The sequence below is a fragment of the Hippopotamus amphibius genome, chromosome 2 (genome assembly GCF_030028045.1).
Source record: "Hippopotamus amphibius kiboko isolate mHipAmp2 chromosome 2, mHipAmp2.hap2, whole genome shotgun sequence".
Taxonomy (NCBI): domain Eukaryota; kingdom Metazoa; phylum Chordata; class Mammalia; order Artiodactyla; family Hippopotamidae; genus Hippopotamus; species Hippopotamus amphibius.
In genome coordinates, this window is record NC_080187.1 from 231,608,927 (window position 1) to 231,629,593 (window position 20,667).

The 20,667-nt window shown below is 40.9% G+C and overlaps 1 protein-coding gene across 1 annotated transcript; it reads right to left on the reverse strand.

Annotated features, from left to right (window-relative positions):
• Positions 1 to 2,646: 2,646 nt before the first annotated feature.
• On the reverse strand, positions 2,647 to 16,407 carry GMFB (glia maturation factor beta). The gene is made up of 7 exons (XM_057723987.1): positions 16,186 to 16,407; positions 11,761 to 11,857; positions 10,286 to 10,335; positions 9,574 to 9,623; positions 9,000 to 9,082; positions 7,932 to 8,005; positions 2,647 to 6,373 (listed from the first exon to the last, which is right to left on the reverse strand). Exons 1-7 carry the CDS (start codon positions 16,186 to 16,188, stop codon positions 6,302 to 6,304), a joined length of 429 nt encoding a protein of 142 aa, XP_057579970.1. The 5' UTR covers positions 16,189 to 16,407; the 3' UTR covers positions 2,647 to 6,301.
• Between the last annotated feature and the right edge of the window lie 4,260 nt (positions 16,408 to 20,667).

Here is a 20,667-nt window from a genome sequence, read left to right on the forward strand (position 1 = left end):
GTTGTAAAGTCACCAGCCACAGGAGGCATGACCTGAGCCAAGAGTCTTGCAGCCAAAGCCCCCACTGGGGGAACTGGCAAGGAACCCACAAAATCATTCCGTGGGGAAAAGAGTTAGTATTTGACACTGGCCACCCCAGAGGGCACCAACTCCAGGTTACATCTGTATCAGGTTAATAAGTCTTCTGCTCGCTTATTTGCCCCTTTCCTCAGTCACCAAGGGCCCAAAGACAACTAGTGAGTGCAGGAGCAAAGCTGGGCAATAAGGAGAGACAAGCCGCATCCCACATCACATGGTGAGCTTCCCAGCCTGAAACAAGCCTGAAGGGGGTGGAGTAGAGGAAAGGGAGAGGGGAGGGAGGGAGCTATAAAGAAAGTAAGATGTTTACGTTTTGACATTAGACTAGACTGGAAGTTTTATTACCTGAAAAACAGCATAATTCCGTAATTCTTAAGAGTGACCAGAAAGGCTACAGAGACAGAGAATTCCTCCAGAGACAGGAAAAGAGATGACCAAAAATGTCACTGGATTTCTCAGAGTAGTAGACCTTTTCTACCTTTTGCTTATCTGTATTTTCTAATTTTTCTCTAATGGTATTAGTCGTTTAAAGTGTTTTTGTTTTTAAGAGGATGCTATATTTAGTTCAACAAACAGCAGACTTCATGGTTTAAGTGGCATTTGAGATGCTTTTTGAAGATCATTGATTTTAGCAGGCTGCAGCAGCATGGGAAAGACATGTTTCTGTTGATGGGGGATGAGGTCAGGGCATGTTTGTATAAAAGTTGGGCGGAGATAGTGTAAATGTAGGCAATGGAGCAGAGGTAGCACTGGAATTAGGTACTTTACGCAAGTGAACAGAGATGTCACATTAATTAAGTAATGGAGGGTTTCTAGTAAGGAGAGACACTCAGAGGAACCCAGAAAAAACCGACCAACCAGGCCTCAGAAAAAGGGGGGCTCTGAAGAGTCGCCTGAATCAAAGGAGGCTCTAGGAAACTAGAAGGCAGGAGGGTGGCCCTTCAATTCAGGGTTCCATCTTTAACATGATTCAGCTGCTCACTGCACACCTGCTTCATTCTATACTCCCCGGCTGGCATCTTCCTTCCCTCTGCTCTATGGGTTGCACTTGGCCTCTTCTCCATCTAATAGCATTCTTCCAAGTTCAGTTTCCACTGCTAATGGCCTTGTTCAAGAGATCATCATCCCGATATTAGGAATTGAACTATAAAGTACCACTTCATAAAGTAACAAGACTGACACTGGGGAAGCAATTGGCTCAGCTCAGTGTTTGGTATCAGTTAGGCAACATCTTAGAGGCTGGTGGCCCTTGGGACAGAGCCTGTATGTACTGAGGATGGGGAGGGGGCTGAGGACAGGAAAGTACAGCCATGTGGGACAAATCATGGCCACCTAAAGGCTTGCCCCTTCAGCGAGGAGCAGTGGCTGGGTGTATTCTCTGTATTTCAAGAGGTCTGTGGTGTATTAGGATCCGCTGTCCGTTACAGGTAAGGAATGGGCCAAAATATGGCAGGACTTAATTCCAGGGTAACAAAACCTATACTCAATTGTGTAGGTAAGTGACTAGAACACACACACACACACACACACACACACACACACACACACAGCCTTCCTGCTTTGTCTGTGCACGACAAGGTGGCTTTTGGATGCAACCTAGACATTCTGCTTTTTCTTTCTGGTAACTGGAAAAGAGGATTACCTCAGCAGGGAGCTTTCATGCAGCCTAGGGGCAGATCTCAAGCAAAGGATAACAGAAATGTGTGAAAACTCCCTGATGCTCAGCGATAAGATCTTTCATCTAACTGGCTTCCCAACACAGCTAAAAACATACTGCAGGAGGAGAGCATCCACTCAGGGACAGCCCTCATGCAAATGAGAGTGGGCCCTCACTGTGAGGTTAAATGAGGAGAAATGCTTTTTGCTGCTGAAAATTGAAAAGGACAAAAAGACAATGAAGGTGAAAAAGTTTAGGAGCTGGCTGTTTGAGCAGCTAAATGGCCAAATTTGAGAAATAAGGAAGATGTTTCCTCACTCTGGCCAATTCTCCTTGTGAGATTCTTGAATACAGGAAGGCATAACAACTCTTCACAGCCGTGAACAAACTGTGACTCTACTACATGGTCAATCACAAAAAGTATATGGTAAACTCTAAACGCTACGTAAGTAATGCTGATTTGTAGTCATTCAATAGATACCCATGACACAAACCATGGACAACAGTCTGTAATACTGGCAGAATGGGTCTTTAATGGACGTTTAATAAATTGTGATAAACTATATTCAATAAAAGAGCCTTCAATTAATTTAATTTCCTACAAAGTACACAACCCCTCTAACTTACAGTCTTCCCTTTGAAAGCACGGGTTTTTCACTTGAAGTAATGCCCTCTGCCCCTACAAACGAACCATTTTAGTATCAGGCCAAGTTTCAGGAACGTTTACAATCTCATATTTTCCCTCCCCTCTTCCTACTGTTGCCAAGTGATTCGTTTATTTTGCCTTGCAGTTCTTCCAGGTAAACACCTGAATCTGTGTGGTTCACACAGATGCCACAATTGAGCCACACAGGTAACAGCAACTCCAAAAGGGAAAGGAGGTGAGTAAAAAATGAAAAGCTAGAAGTCCATTCATGTTAACATTTTATTTAAACCAGTACAAGCACCATGCTTAACAGAAGACAGTCCAAAATAAACATGCAGTATGAACTCGCACAGACTGAAACCACAGCTTCAGAAGTTGTGCCAGCTGTTGATCTTGTTAAACAATGACAGGAAACTGTTAACATTCACAAGACTAAACCATTAATGTTTCAAGCCTCCCGAGTGAGATTACACTGGACTATCTAAATCAGAGGGAACCACCCTGGTATGTTAGTGATCTCAAACAATATTCAAGTAATTACATGTTTATGAACTAAACTCCAAAAAGCAAGAAAACACAGTTTCTATCACAACCTTAATGTAGTCGTTTTACACATCATAGGAAGATGGTCACTGATTTGAAATGTCAAATGGTATAATAGGAAACAAATTTCTCAAGAATATTCAACTTGGGACCATTGGTGTTAAGTGGCCTAAAAGATTTACATTCTTCCAGAAATACAAAATAAGATTTGTCCAGAAATGTTTGAGACACTTCTTCACATAAGTTGTAAAGGCTCAAATTCTGTAGATTCCAGTATTATCAGTCTATTAAACAAACAGGGAAAGCAACCGTACTAAGAATATTTGAACTGATAGATTACGAGTTACTCTCTACTTCCACCAAATATCAGCATTTAAACTCTTATGAAAACATCTTTTCATCACTAGTCCAGATTATGGATTAATGACAATGCCCGTGTTTTAAAGTCATCCAAACATATTTTTAAGTACCCCTTCCTTACTATCTGTATGGGTGGGGAACAAAGACAGCCAAGTTTAATTTGGCAATAAACTCCTTTAACTGGAAAATTTTTAAAGTGTCAGTCCAGGATACAGTTTATGGCTACCTCTGACTCCTGAAAACAGGAGACAGAAAGGGAGAGAAAAGTGCTGACAGACATTTTGCTACAAAGATCAGTTAGTAATGACAATACAAAATTTAGCAACACCCTCTTAAACAAGAGTATGTTTAACTGCAGTAGGCATTTAGTAAACTTTTTAGAAATAGACAATGTGAACATCTATTTTAGAAGTCAAACAAAAACAGTCAAACAACTTTTTTCCTAACATAATTGCTTCAGTAGCAGAACAAAGTGAATACTATTCAAAACTCTTGACATTTTGGAATTTCAGCATAGTAACCTGAGAACAGTTTTCTTCACATATCATTTACGTTGCCACAAAAACCATACTAAAAAACACGCCGTGATTACTAGTCGGTTCTATTTTGACAACATTGGATGCTATGCAGAACTTATGCAAGGCCAACAATTTCAAAACTAATGCTGACTTAGAAGACCATCAAGGAGGTTCCCAGGAAAAAAGCTGCTACCAAAAGGGAAAGATTAAGATTGAAGGCTAAATGGGAGTGGCTGTACCAGAAAAGGAATGTAAAAACTGGAATTATGAAATCTGGAGTTACGATCAGAGCGAAAGCAGAAAAAGAGATTAAATAGGAAATATACTTAAAAAGAACAATGCAAAATTTGGTTAGATGAAAGGGAAACTTACATAAAAGTCAGAGAATACTCTAGGACAGGGATCTGTAACTCTCCCTATAGGACCAAGGAAGTGAAAAAATGTTCCACTGATCCCCTAACCTCATCTATTGTCTTGCAAATATACTTGTTACTGATAAGGAATCAGACAAGCTCGAAAAAGCATGGTTTATCACAGCTCTCTGCCCCTGTTAGAGAACAGGGGAACTAAGAGTTCTGTGTTTAGAGGTCAATGTTATCTGACATTCCAGAGGACTTTCCAGTTAAATTTAAAAACCAAAAAGAACACCTAAAACATGCAAGACAAAAACAAGGAACCTCACTAAAAAATACATTCTTGCAGCCCTAGATTCTCTTATTGCTGCGAACGAGATGAAACAAAATCTCATTTCCTTCATTCAAAAACATTAGAAAAAGTCTCCCTTGGACTATATTTGCATTTCTGCAGAATTACAAGCATTATTCTCCAATATCAAAATAGCTGTTTAAAGAATTCTTAAACTTCCTGGGTGAAGTTCTCTCTCTGGAAATTGGAATAAAGAATGCTTCCCACTCATTAACCAAGACAAATACCCTCTCTAACACTTCCCCATCTCCAACTAACTTCCTATTGCTTCCTTGTTTTTTACATTAGTGAAGCCAAACAGTGTTGGAATAGAAGATTCAATATTGTGAAAATTCCAACTATCTTTACCTCTTTATTAAAATTGGCACAGAAACCTCAAAAAAAAAAATGCAAAGCACATATGCATGGGAGATACTCCAACATAAAAAAAAATGCCTTTGCTAGTTTTGAAATGATTAAGATATTCTTAATAGAAGAATTCACTCACCAAATGTGGGTAGTCTTTATAGAGTCTCAAGACCTTTTGTCAAACTAATGTCAAAATAATCTTAAACAGTTACTTGTCTGTCTTTAAAGTACACTATATATCAGAATCCTTGCTTTAAAAATGCCAAGGATGCCATCATCTAACAAGACAGTGTCCAGTTTAGAATATCTTCTGACATTTAGGATATAAGATGAGATTTCTATTGATGTGTTAATGTTATTAACTATGGCCAAGGTTTTATAAGACAAGCATTTTTTTCCTATGGCACAAAACTAATCACAAATATGCCCCAAATTATAACTCTCAACTGCCATATGTTCACCAATGCAAGTAGATAGCTGGAATTTTTAAAATATCAAGTTGATTTTATTACAGATTTCAGATACACATATTAGAAAATTGTTTTACTTGGACCCTTTACAAAAGTATTAATTTCACCAAATCTGGAATACTGGCAGTGTAAAAGTCTTAAACTAACTTTAAAGCTAACAAATCAAAGGCACAGTATTAACACATGTAAAATAACTAGTATTCACAGGACAACATTAAGAGGTGCTTTATAAATAAAGTGTTATTAACCTTGATTCAAAACTACTTTGAAATGACACAACCAGGAATGAAGCCCTTGATTAGTTACAATCCATCAATTTCTAACACTAAAATGCTATTTTCTAGAAGAAGAAAACCTACAGTCATAACTTTATTATAAAATCTAACTTCCAGACCTTAAGAATGAGCGATTGATGAAAAGTTTCTGGACTTGATTAAAAAGACATAGAAAACTAAAGAAGGCATGGAATTGATGGAAAAATACTTGTAATGTGGATTATACTACAGTAAATTATTATTCATGGCTCAAAACTGGGTCACTGAAGTCTTTTATCCCAAATTGATTTCAAAGATTTGATAAGTGATAATATGCTATTTTCATATATAAACTGCTAATATCCAGTATTTGTCAAAAGGAGGCAACTGTTGTCTATCACAATCTAATACCCACTTTCCAATGGTGTCTGTACATAGTAACAAATTCTGAATCATAAGTTATAGAAATTAGTCACAAGAGTGCAAAAAGTCCCTGGAGAGTAGTCCACCTAACAACTACAAATATAAGGAAACACTTTACAAAGTTTCATTACTATGAAGATGATTTCCCCTTTGTTCAAACTTTGAACAAATGAATTTTTCTTTACTGAAGGTAACAAACTGTAAATAACAGTGCATTTTTAGGCATAAATAAGTATTTATGTCTGGTTCCAGTATGGTCAGGTTAATACATAAATACTTTAGAAACACAGACGTTCACATTAGTGGAAAAATCCAAGTTTCTCACGTAACCACTCTTCAGTTAGGTCTTCAGTATTTCTTATTTCAAATACCTTAAGGAAAAAAATCAAATGTATATTTGAGTATTAAATGCCAAATTCTCCTTCCTTTCATGTTGGTCATGACTTAATCTGTGTAAATTACACACACCTTCACTTTTTTTTTTTTTTTTAAATGCTAGGGCCTCAGTTACCAAAGTTTAGCAATCAGAATAGCATAAAATTAAAACTCTCTTAAAAGCACAAATCTACCGTTCTAAAAGAGCAATTTTATAAATACTACCCACTAAAAGAGAGGCCCAAGTACACACAAATTTAATCCAGTTAGTTAGGAACTGGAAGAACACCTGCTGATCCTCCACAGGTGGAGGAAATACCAGCTGTTTTTATAAGGATAGATTAGGTGCACAGTCACCAATCTCCAGCCAGAATCTGAACACACCGCAGGCCCAGAAAGTATAATGGCTATAAAGAGACAATGTAACACAGCAGAAAGGATGGGACTGGAGGCCAGATGTAAGTTTGAATCCTAGCTCTGACATGTACTAATATGCAACCCCAGGCGAGTCATTCATGCCCTGAACCTCAGTTTTCCTGGCTAAGAAACAGGAGTCTCACCATCAGTTTACAGAGTTGTGGTGAGGATTCAATCAGATTATTTGTAAAAGTAACTTGTAAATTGTAATGGCTTAATTCCAGCACTTTAGGGCATGCCTGGGATTAGAAGAGACATGAGGCTGTTAAGAGAGCTCCTTCCTAACCACTCAATCTCCTTACAACAACTCCAGTGTATTCCTATGGTACAAATGAGGATAAGTAGTGTCTATAAGCTGGTGGTATCAATGACAATCATGTGGGCTAAAGGGAAAAAGCAGAGGGCACTTAAAAACATCGTCTGGGTTGATGATTAAGCACCCAAGAGGAAAACACTGATACTGTCCTTAAAATAAAAACTGAAAGGAAATATTATTTAATATCATTCCAGTGATGTAGAATTCTATTTCAAAACCTTAAATGTATATACTTTTTCAACTCAAACTAACATGTGGAAGTTAAATAAAGTTTGAGAGCAAGGACCACTCTTACCTTTAACCTTCAAAAATGCCATAAAACAATGGGAACATGTTAAATCTTAAAGTACATGTCTCCCATGAAACAGAATGTTCTAACTTAATAAAGCTAATAAGTATTCTTAAAAATTTTATATTTGGAAACAATACAGTTAACCACATAGTATGGAATCTCTGCACAGAATGTGGTTCATTTAGTCTATGGTAAAGGGCTCAGAGAAACTTCAAATGCTGAATTTATCTACTAGAAGTTACATTATGGAAGATGAAAAATTCTCAATAGATTGAAAAGTTTTCTAAAGCTACTTACATTTTGAATGTGAATTCTTATCATCCACTTATAATTTTCATTCAAAAACGCACTTTTGGTTAAATACTTCTATCATTTTATTTCTAACTACTAAAAAGCTCTAGTTTATTGTTCTGTTCTAAACAACTTCCACCTACATAAAGAAACACTTAACTCTTCAGATTACTTAGGTATTGCTCTATTTACAAAGGGAAAATATTGTCTCAACAAGTTAGTCAAATATAAACACCACCTTGGTTAATTCAGCCGTTTGGACTAGCTTATTCTTACTCCCAGCATACATCATCTGTTGTTCAGGCTTACATCCTGGAAGAGAGAGATCAGAATAGAAATTACACAAATTTTGAAAAAGTGATGAGTTTTCATTATTTACTTTATACAAATGACACATTTAGGCTCTCCTATGCTATCAAGTTTACAAAACTTCTGTCTAAATGTGTAAGGACTATATTTTGAGAGTCTTACACTGCATACTGCCCGCACACAGAGAAATAGCTATATTACTAATGAATAAGGCTTTAGGTCAGCAAAAATAAATGAGGTTAGATCTCTACAGATCTTAACTTTTAGAGTCTTGTAAATACTTTAACATTTTTCAGCACTATCTTAATTTTGACGTTAAATATCAAAATCAATTTTACAGATGCCTAATATACATAGGTTTTGGGATGTTGTTGGGTCAGTGGGGTAAGGAGATTGGCTCTGAAAAAAAGTTACATTCTGCTTACATATTAATCAAAAAATAGACTAGTATATTTTAAGTGCTACATAAATGATACAAATAATAAATTGTATCAGGGAGGAGTTCAGTGAGCAGAAACTTTATCGTGGGCTTGAATGGTGGTGGCAGTGGGAATTCTGGCGATAACGGACACCTTAAATACCAATAAGCCATTTCAATATTCAATGTAAGCTATTCTGGGACTATTCTCAACATTATAGGCATATCACTGGTAACTATTTTAGCTCACATACTTATAAACAAAATTAAAATACAGAAGAAAATGTACTTTTGCTATTTTAAAATGCCATTACATTTCATATTCCTTAAAACGTGTGTACAATTTGACCTATCAACTACACTTCTAAGAATTTACCAGAAGAAAAGCAAGTTCTACGAGAGGATGCTTTATAGTAACTTCTTTATAAGGATGCATTCGTGTGCAGGTGCATCCACACACACTGCAATGTGGGTCATTCAACACCTTCCACCCTTCAAACGAGCAAAAAAAAGTGTCTAGTATAAAAATGGTTTAATTTGATCAGAACCAAACATGCACTATTTAAAGAATTCACTTACCAACAGGACTGGAGAAAATAAAGCACAGAGGGTATGAAACTCGTCCATCATCATGTTGATACTTATAACTATATACAATGAAGGTTTTTCTCAAGTTAAAGAAACTAAAATTACTGCTCTATTTGAGACAAGTACTTATCAACAAAGTTCTGAAATAAAATACACATCAGTGGAGCTAGTGAGTGGCAGAATTCTATCCTACCCATTTAGGCCACACCTTCATCATTCATTATCTTCCCACAAGATTATAAATGGGCCCCAAAGATAAGTTATAAAATCATATACTCTCTCACAAATAAATTCATTAAAAGTACAGATTTAATATGGATTTTTCTTTCTCAATTTTTATTATAAACAAGTAATAATAAAAGGAATTTAAAGAAAGAATATACATAAACTTTCTGTTTTTTCCCAACATGTACATACATTTTATTGAATGATTTGGTTGTGACCATGTTGGAGAATAAAATTTTGTAGAATATGTGTCTTTTAAAAGTTAAAAAAACAAACTTCATAAATAAAATTGTGACCACTAAAAAGAAAAAATTTTTTTAAAGCACTAAGAAAAGGATATCGAGGTTGTCGTTCGGGTAGTTCATCTTTAAGTTCATCTGGTGAAATGCCCTGGGACCATAAAGAAAACAAATTTTTAACATTTTCTTGCCCACAAATTCTTAAGAGATATACCAAGCACCCGTTCTACTAACAGGTATAAATTCATAACCTTATACCACAACATAGAATTTTATTTTACTAAATTGTGTCTCAATCAAATGAAAGCCCACCCAGTTGAGCTCTGTTTATTAACTAAACATGGGGCTGAGAAGCAGCGTACTCTATATTCATGTTCCTATTGTCAGGAAATACTGAGTGAGAAAAGCCAACCCCTCAGAGCAACAACAACATCTGATTTAGGGGGAAAAAAGTTAATTTCTTTTCACTCTAAATTAGTTACTTAACTTGACAAACTAAATACTTATGTTATAGCGTTTTAGTTTTTAATTACTGGCCAACCAATTTAGAAGCAAGTTATAAAGTTGATTCAGTTTTTACCAGACATACAACCCTAACTTCTACCACTTATTACCCTGGATTTCATTAATGTTTTATGGAAGGTGATTATATTAGCAAGACAATACACTACACAATAATCAGCACATGATTTTCATGCATAATTAGCATGTATAAAGGGTCAGACTCACTTTAGAAGTACATGTGTAATATAACATCTTCTGGGCAATAATAATTGCTTAACTATAAAACTATATTTAGCTGATCAAACAAACCTCAAGCTCTTCATCCAGCACCACCAGGCGTTTATCCTTATCAATTTTCACTAAAATAAAAATATAGTTATGAGTAAACTGTGATTCTGTTGAGACTTGATCTACGCAACCCACAGAGCTAACCCTTGTTTTGGCATCCAAAATTAAAATATGAAGAAACACAAGCATAAATCTCACTTGCAGTTTTAGTTGATGGTCTATTAGCTAGCTTTGCTTTTCAAGCAGTCAGAATTTAAAAGCTTTTACCCACAACTCCCAGCACCTAATTTGCTTATTTAGAATTTTCTGTCAACTCCTTACATTTACTGTGTATATAAAGAACTTTGTAACTCAAATGCAACCTCCTAGATAAAAGGTCTGAAAAGGTCACTGTGACTGAGACTGGTTTATTGAACATGGTGAGAATTGCAAGCAGAACGTGGACCAAGGGTCAGGAGAGAACAACCAACTGCCAGATTCCCAGCTTCTCCAGAATCAGGATTTCATGGTGCAGTATGCATATTCCGAGAAAGTGCATTACCAAAAAGCAGTGATATCTCTATTCAAATACATGTAACACAATCCAAAGCCAAATTGAAATATGTTTAGATAATCTATGCCTCTATTTTTTTCCATTACTCTGAAAAGTTACTCATTTTTTATTTTACACTAATTTCATAGTAAATCCTGATAGATACAATATGATATCAAATAGCTTTGCTCTGTGGCAAAACGGCACTGACACACACTTGTCACTTTTAAAACTGTATGCCTATGGTGTAGTATTTGTTTGTAAAAGAACCATAATTCAACAAACTGTCACCATCTCATTTATTCATATCTGCCAGATGCATCTCTGTTAAGAGTATATAGTTTTACATTCTCACCCCCTCATTCTTCCTTTATCTTTCTAAATTACCACCCACATATTAAATATAACCTAAGAATATAAAAGAAATCTGCATAACATCACATACAATTCACAGCAGAAGAGGCAATATACAAATCATTCTTCCACTGTCAAAAGTCAGTAAGTGACACTTAAAAGTACTCTCCATGAAGCTAGAGTTCAAGTCTGGAATTGAAGTAAGACCAACCTCAAATCACTTTGAACACAATGTCAAACTTTACCACCTTAGGTGAAGGCAAAGATTTCTGCTTAAGGATGAATGGTCAGGCTATTTTTCAGTCCCCTGAGAAGTTAAAGGATGGAGTTGGATGGGTCACTACAAATGACCAAGTGACCAAGAAGATGATCATCTTCTCCAGAGCTGTGTAGGCAACTGAGGCGGGAGGTAGGGCACACCACCTCTGTTCTGTGACAGTAGCTGTTACTTTTTAAAGTGAGCTAACAGGTCGGGCAGGGAGGAGGGGCAGGAATTAAAACAGGAAGAGGCAAATTACTTTCTAAAGGTTCAGGTTATTCGATGTAGCTACAGGATAAAATCAAACTCCAAACTAAGACCATATAACGGAGACAATCACTTTTAGCTTACTTATAATGGCAGCATTATTCGTTTCTTTACGAAAACGGAACTTTCTCAGCTTTTCCACTAAATCTTCAGCAACATCACAAACCACCAAAGACTCACTCTAGAAAAGAAAAAAAATCATGTTATCAAATGCCATGACTTTAATATATATGTACATGTTAAAGTTATAAAACCTAATACCTTTAAGAAGGTATACTAACATCTACAAATGTCATAATTATGTGAAAGTATTAACGTGAAACACATGAACACTTAAAGAGCTTTTAAATCTATCAAACTTTGTATCTACATTATTAAATTATACACATTTGTTCATCTTATATGAAGCGTATACTTTCTCTTTAGCTACTAAATATCTCAAAGAACTAGACACATAATAATGTGCAATTTCATCAGAACTGGAGAGGAAAGGAAGAATATGGGAAAGGTCAAGGATCACTGCTGTTAGAAAGTATAATATTTTTGACAGGAAAATCATCTTATTGCACTTGAGTTAATAAAGCCTTAGTTCATTTTTGAGTCTTACAACTATGAAAAAAATAAAAACAAGCAAAAGTACAAAAACTAAACCATAACAGTAAAAACCAATTACATTTTAATAACTTAATTAAATGACTACAGGGATCAAAAAAAAGGGGGGAGCTATTAAGAATGATGAAAGCAAAACCGGATGAAACGAATATAAACACTCAAAGAACCTTTTATAAATTATGAAAAAATAACAGAGACTCTTCTCCAAAACTCTGGCAAGGAAATTATCAAAAGCACTCTTCTTTTAGTGTACAAATACATTATTGATAGCAAGCATGATGGAAATCTTTTTCTTGAATGTGTAAAACTTCAAACACATACAAAAGTAGAGAATAGTACAGTGAAACCCTACGCACTTATCACTAAGCTTCAACTGTTATCAACACACAGCTAATCTTATTTCATCCAAAACCCTTAATACTGCCCCCATGGACCGTCACACAGCAAAGGCCAAAAATCACTTTAACTGTGAATTTTTAATATGTATTAATGAAATGAAAGTATGTGCCGTTAAAAACATAAGGACAATAACGTTATCTTACCTAAAAAAAAAATTAACAATAATTCCAGTCTCAATTATTCAAGTAAAGTTCAAAGTTCAAATTTCCCTCATTGTTTTTTTTTTCTTTTTTCTTTTTTACAGTGAGTTTGAGTCAGGTTCCAAACAAGGTCCACATTCTTTGGTCTCTTCATATATAGGTCCCCTTCCTGCCCACTTCTTCAGAAAATTAAGAGTTTTGAAACCAATGCCAAAAACGTGTCTCATTACAATCCAAAAGAATTAAGGCTCCGAATTTTAAGTTAAAATTTAATAAAAGCCCGCTTTTTCATCCTGTGCTGGGTAAGTAAGCATGCGTTACAACAGTAAATGGCTATCAATTTTAAGTTGTCCTTTAAATTCATAACACTGGTAATATTTAAGTTGTGATATACCATAGGATGCTCTACTTATACAATTAGAAAGTACATCCCACCAACACATATTATCGAATAAATTAGGCTCCTGTAGGAGTTATGTATGTCCATCTTTTTACTTCTCTTTAGAGAAAGAAATGCTAAGTCATATGGAGCTTTCTGAATGTAGTATTCAAGCCTAGTCTATTTTTTCCTATCTTTCAAGGAAGAGATACAAATCAGAAAACTAGAATTTCCAATCTTTTGTCAACCAAAGATAGAACCCATTAGTAGAAACTAATAAATACTTTAGATTTTTGTAGGCAAAGAGCAATTTGTCACAAGTCTTATCTTACGGTTCGGATACCCAGAGCTGCTTGTGCAATCCTGACACTCTAAGGATAGTAAAACTAAGAGAAAAACATGCTGTGATTTAAACTATATAGCTTTTTTTTTTTCATTTTCATCTCTTCCAACACCATAATAAGGCCCAAAATTCCTCCCTTCAAGAAAAAAGACCATGGCTCAGCCAATTCTAATGGCTTCCAGTTAACAGAAGTACTTAAAAATGAGTATAACATCCTGAAAACAACACTGTATGGTAAATATTAACACAAAGTGGAGAACTGAACTCAAGTGGTCATTTATTGGATAATCCACACAATGAATATTTATTGAGTGTCAGCACATGCTAAGTGCTAGGGATACAATGATATAAAATAAATACATTAAAACTATGGGCCTGCCCTCAAGGAGCTTATAAAGTCTACTAATAGAACAGACCTACATCAAAATCATCAGGCAAAAAAATATACACTTGTTTATATCTAGGATAAGAGTTAGAAAGGCGAGAAACTAGATGCTATGAGAACTTACGACTAGTGGACAACAGCATGGTTACAGAAGACTTGGTCCTTTGGCATCTAAAGGACCAAAACTGCCTATGCAAAGACCCTTTGATTAAAGTGAGCACAGCACATCTAAGATAATGAAAGGCCAGTGTGACTCAAGCACAGAGAACAAGCTGTAACACGTACAAGAGGAGGTCGGCGGCGGGGTGGACCACATAGGGCCCAGAGGGTCATATTAAGTATTTTGGTCTCTATCCTATGAGCAAAGGGAAGCCACTAAGGTGCTTTAAGCAGGTGGTGACAGGGAAAATGATCAGATTTGCATGCAGGAAACAGGCAGAGAGCCGGGATGCATAGAGCAAGACTAGTTAACTGGCAAGGCTAGTCCAGGCGAGAGATGAAAAGCAGCTCAGACAGACTGATGAGGATGAAGAGAAGTAGATGAATTTTGTTAACAACTGTTAACATGTATTAAACACTATGAAAAAACACTGTGCTATGTACTTTACATGGCTCTCCCTTCACCCTCAAAACAATCCCATTAGATGGGTATTATATTATATCCAATTTGCAAGGAACTAAGGGACTCAGCGAGGTTAAGTATATTCCCTGAAGTTACAACTAGGGAAGCCAGGATTCAAGCCAGACAGCCTGACTGGAGCCCACTCTCTTCACCACCACAAAGGAACCGATGAGAAACACTACTGGGAGGGCTGGATTGGCAGAAACGGTGACTCCTAAGCATCTTGCTTGTGTAAAAGACTTAAATGGTACTAGCTTTCACTAAGTCAAGGAACACTGAGCAACACCGGGTTTGAGAAGAAAGAGATGGGTTCTATTTTGGGCAAACTGAGGGGACTTTGAGACACTCAAGTGGAGAAAAGCTTCTAGGTAGCAGTGTATCACAGATCTGGGCTGGATCTCAGAAGCAAGGTCTGGAATGCAAATTCACAGGTCACCTACTGGGTTGGCCAAAAAGTCTGTTCGGTTTTAAGTGAAACTACCTGAACGACATTTTTCATTTTCACCAAGAACTTTCTTGAACCACGTATGCACTGACTGAACGAGCTTTTTGGCCAACCCAATACATACAGGTGGGTGGTAATGGACGCTTGGAGGGCAGGTGAGAAAAAAGGGGAAACACGCAGAATGGAAAATGAAGCACGAGGATGGAGCCTAGGACTCCTACTTGTGACGCAGAGGCAAGGAGGACCGCACGCGACCCAGACAGGACACCAGGAGTAGCAGGAGAAAAGCGAGTTCTGCACCCTAGCAGCCAAGAGTGAAGCAGGAGGGAAGAGAACGCTTCAACGAGGAGAGCGTGATCAACACCCAGAATGCAGCTGAAAGGTCAGCAAAAACAAGAACTGAAGAGAGTCCCTTGGATTCAGTGACCGTGAGGAGATCGATTCCACGGAAGTGGGTTGAGCAGCGGGCGGGATGGGCGAGGACAGGGCCTGGGAGTTCTGTGTTCCGCTCCTAATGAAAGGCACCACACGCGTATCTTAAAACCCGGCGCGAAAGACGCAGGAGATCCGTGGTGGGATCCGCGACTGATCTGATTCTCCACGCTACTTCTGGGCGCAGGGCCGCACCCCTGCGGACGGCAGCCAGGGCCCCGGGCCACGCACCACTCAGCTCCTGACAGTCACGGAAGGCCCAGCGCCAACGCGCCGGGTCGAAGGGCTTCCCAGCGCCACGAGCGGGAGAGAGCAAGGCTGAGGAGAGCGCCCGAGAGGCAGGCCGCGAGCGGGAGGCGGCCGCTCGGGCGAGGCCGAGAGCACGGGGGCGGGCCTGGGGCCCGCTCGGCGCCCGCCGGCCCTCAGGCCTGGCCCGGGCCGCGGCCGGGGAGCGGGCGCGCGGGGGAGCCCTGCGCGGCCCGGCGCCCCGGCCCGCCGGCCCTTCCGCGCAGGTGCCGGCGCCCTCCCTCCAGAAGGGCCCGGCGAGCACGACCCAGGCCCCCCCGGGCGCGGCGGCGACCCCGGGGCCGGCGGGAGCCTGCCGCCCTCAGGCGAGACGGCGGCGCCCGCGGGCGAGGGCCCCGGGCCGGACGCGCGCCGGAAGCCGCCGCCGCCCCGCCCCGGGCGCTGCCCCCCGAGACCGGCCCTGCCCCACGGAACCCCGGCCCGCGGCCTCGCCGGCGGCACCTCACCATCTTCCTTCCGGCCGTCCGCAGCCTCACGCCTTCCCGCGGGCCGCGCAGCGAATGGCTCGGCAGCCGCCTCCCTTCCGGCCCGGCGCCTGGCAGAGCCGCCCCCGCCGAGCCCCGCGGCCGCGGCGGGCCGGCACGTGACGGCGGACGGCGGGCGGCGCGGCTCAAACTCCGCCGCAGCGCGGGCGCCCGCTCGCCCCTCAGCGCGCAGGGGAGGGCGTCCTGGTGGCCGCGCAGCGCGCGCCCGCGCCGGAACGCGCTCTGGAAACTCCGGCCGCTGTGCTTCCTTCGGCCTCTCCTCGGGCTCTGAGCGCAGCTTCCCGGCGACGCGGTCGAGCCGGCGGCTCCCGCGGGGAGCGCCTGGGTGACCCCGGAGCCCCTGCCTCCGGCCCGCCCGCCCGCGCCGGAGCCCCGCCTCGGGCTCGCAGCGCTCCTCTGGGAGCCGCGCCACGCGGTTCCTGTCGCGCTGGGGTGGGTGGGTGGGTGTGTGTGTGTGTCTGTGTGTGTCTGTCTGTGTGTGTGTGTCTGTCTGTGTGTGTGTGTCTGTGTGTGTCTGTGTCTGTCTGTGTGTGTGTCTGTCTGTGTGTGTCTGTGTGTGTGTGTCTGTCTGTGTCTGTGTCTGTCTGTCTGTATGTGTGTCTGTGTGTGTGTCTGTGTGTGTGTGTGTCTGTCTGTATGTGTGTCTGTGTGTGTCTGTGTGTGTGTCTGTATGTGTGTCTGTGTGTGTGTCTGTGTGTGTGTCTGTGTGTGTGTCTGTGTGTGTGTCTGTGTGTGTGTGTGTCTGTGTGTGTGTGTCTGTGTCTGTGTGTGTGTCTGTGTGTGTGTGTCTGTGTGTGTGTGTCTGTCTGTGTCTGTGTCTGTCTGTCTGTATGTGTGTCTGTGTGTGTGTCTGTGTGTGTGTGTCTGTGTGTGTGTGTCTGTCTGTCTGTGTGTCTGTGTGTGTCTGTGTGTCTGTCTGTGTGTCTGTGTGTGTCTGTCTGTATGTGTGTCTGTGTGTGTGTGTCTGTGTGTGTGTCTGTGTGTGTCTGTGTGTGTGTGTCTGTGTGTGTGTCTGTGTGTGTGTCTGTGTGTGTGTGTGTCTGTCTGTCTGTATGTGTGTCTGTGTGTGTCTGTGTGTGTGTGTGTCTGTATGTGTGTCTGTGTGTGTGTCTGTGTGTGTCTGTGTGTGTGTCTGTGTGTGTGTCTGTGTGTGTGTCTGTGTGTGTGTGTGTCTGTGTGTGTGTGTCTGTGTCTGTGTGTGTGTCTGTGTGTGTGTGTCTGTGTGTGTGTGTCTGTCTGTGTCTGTGTCTGTCTGTCTGTATGTGTGTCTGTGTGTGTGTCTGTGTGTGTGTGTCTGTGTGTGTGTGTCTGTCTGTCTGTGTGTCTGTGTGTGTCTGTGTGTCTGTCTGTGTGTCTGTGTGTGTCTGTCTGTATGTGTGTCTGTGTGTGTGTGTCTGTGTGTGTGTCTGTGTGTGTCTGTGTGTGTGTGTCTGTGTGTGTGTCTGTGTGTGTGTCTGTGTGTGTGTGTGTGTGTCTGTCTGTCTGGGGGTCTGTCTGTGGGGGTGTCTGTGTGTGTCGGCGTCCGACGGAAGGGTGGTGGCTGGCCGGGGGAAGGCGGGGTGGAGGAAGGAGGGGTTGAACTCGGGCTTCGCGCAGGTGCCGACAGTGGAAGCGGCCGCCCGAGGCGAGGCCTGGCGGTGCTCGCAGCTCAGCCCCGCGGCCAGAGGCCGCCGCGCCCGTGACGGGCGCTCAGTTCACACTCGCCGACCGAGTGAGGGAGACAAAGAAAACTCCAGAACGAGCTCCCACTGCCTGCCTTCTTTCATATCAGACTGAATTATTAGGATTTTTAACGTTTGTGTTTAATGTTAAAAGTAATGAATTGTTAGCATGTTAATAGCATTAAATCAGTTAAAAATAAATAATTTGATACAATACCTATGTTTTCCCATAAATTAGAAAACTAGAAGGACTAGCTGTAAGAAACTCCACAGCTCAGCTACATTCTCTCAGTGATCTGCTCCCCCGATACTTTTTAGTATAACAAGGGAACTGGTGAATTTGAAACGTAGCACCATGTAGGAAATGGTAGAAGAGGAAACGATTTTTACTGGTTTATGAACAGTTATATTAGACTTTAACAAAGAGTCTCCCCCACGCCCATCTTTTCCCATCTCCTCTCTCCATCTGCAGGAGAAACTGGAGGAAAAGGTGAGAAAATTGACATTTAGCTACATGACATTTTACTGATACTAGTAAAGCCCTTGTTTTCCTCTTTCATGTTGTTCTTTTAATGTCTCCCAAATGTTAATGGCTATGAAATGAGCTGCTCTTATGCTAGACCCCAAGAAAGGTTGGGCAGAGTCGTATACTGACAAGAAAAGAACAATGATGAAAACGTGATTTAATTTCTTATGTGGGAGGTGTAAAATGAATACAGACTACAGAAATTTTACTTGAACTCAGTCTGCAGAATATTCTTTGAACCAGAAAAAAAAAGTTACATCTATGTTAAATGAGGTTTTGGGAATGCGGTTCTGGCTTGGGTTATTCTAAGGGGAAAAAGTTCAGACTGTTTTCCAGCACTTTTCTGCCTGGGTAGCCCCTATTGAAAACTCAAGAACCTATAAATACTAAGCTGTGTTAAGGCCACCAAAATGTGTTCTATCTCAGGGAAGCATTTGACTTCAAGGCAAGATCAGGGTCGAAAGGAAAGGAGTGTTCTAATTAAAAATCGAGGGAAGATCAGAATTGGAATAATCTTTTCTGGCCTGAATTTTTCTAAGTCCTCCTTGCTCTCTATTGGCAGCCATGCTAAAGTGTTTGTACTATTTACATATTCTTACTTATTCATGCATGCAACAAACAGTTATTGAAGATCTGTTATGTGTTGGCTCTGTCCTGGTGCCAAGATCCAAAATAGACTAAAATCCCTACCATCCTAGAACTGACATTCTAATGGGGAGGAGGAGGTAACTGACGATAGCATAGTAAATTAGTAAATATTATAAGTTAGAAGGTGATCAGTGCTGGGGGAAAGAATTGGAAAAGGTTGCGCGTGGAGGGGATGAGGGATTTTTTATTTTGAATAGGGACGTTGTCCTAGTCCTCACTAGGAAGGTCATGTCTGAACAGAGATTTGAAACTGTGAGGATGAACCATGTTGATATGGGGGGGGGGGGACACCCCACACAGAATGAACAGCACTGCAAAGGCCCTGAGGCAGAAGCATGCATGTTGTTACAGGAGACAAAACAGCACATGACTGGAGTGGATGAGGTGGGGTGAGCTGTAGGTGTGGCCAGAGGGAGTGGAGGGCTGGATCCTGTACAGCCTTGTTAGTAATCACAAGGCTGTGCCATTGGAGGGACTCAGCAGAGAAGTGACATGACCTGTTAACGCATTTTAGCAGAATCATCCTGACTTCAGTGTCCTTCTGAAAGGATCCTTCTGTTGTGTTAGGCTGTAGGGATAAAATGACTTCCAGAGCCAGCCAAGATGGAGTAAGCAAGCTGCAGTCTCTCTCTCCCATTGATTACAACTAAAAGCTCTGGAGAGAATATGAAAAGCAACTACCAGAGGATTCTGAAGTGTAAATAATAACAAAATAGCTAGTGAATTGAGAAAGGAAGTGTTTTGATTGTCTCTTCTTTATCCTGTTTGTGAGGGAGGGATTCTCACCCTAGGATTATGGAGATGGCTACACACAAAACCCAACACTGGGCAGGTGAAATTGACAGCACTTTTTTAGTCACAAACACAGTCTGGGGGAGGGGAACACCAAATGCCATGCACTTGGGAACAGAGTGAACCACAACAGACTACTGCAGGAAGGCTGTGTAGTATCAAGAGGATGAGGTGCCCCTTGGTTTCTGCAGGAGGATGTAATTGGCTTATTTGAATAACTCCATGAGCTGACAGGAAACTAAAACCAGGTACTCAAGGATAAGCAGGCACTGTGCCTGGTCTCCGTGATAAGCAGAGTGGGGATAGAAACTCAAAGTTAGGTCATTCCCAGTTTCATCAGATATCAAGGCAGCACATATGATCACACCTTAATTTTAGGCTTTACCCTGCAGGAACTCAGAACTTGACAAATGACAGTATGGTGCAGGTGAGTTTTCTAGTTCTTTTTCCTCCTTTATTACCTGACTTGAAAGTGATCTGAATCAGTGAAGCAGGGACAGCAAAACCTCCAAAAGGAACCCATCCTTCTAGTCTGTGGATGGGGAAAAGGGGCCCCTGGGGAAGGAGAGTGTGGAAGGAAACTCCCTTTTTTCTCTCCCAGCCCTGCTAGGAGGACAACAGCAGTCAAGTTGGCACTGTCATAGCAGGGCAGGGGCTCAAGCACAGAAAACCCTGAGAGAAAATCCGTGTTTCTGCACGGAGGAATCTGAAGAAAGGTCTCTGTTATACAAAAATGGATGGCGGTATCCCAGTTATTTTTTCTCCCTTTTCTTTTGTCACTTTACCTGAAGGACAGGCTCAGTTACACAGACTGAC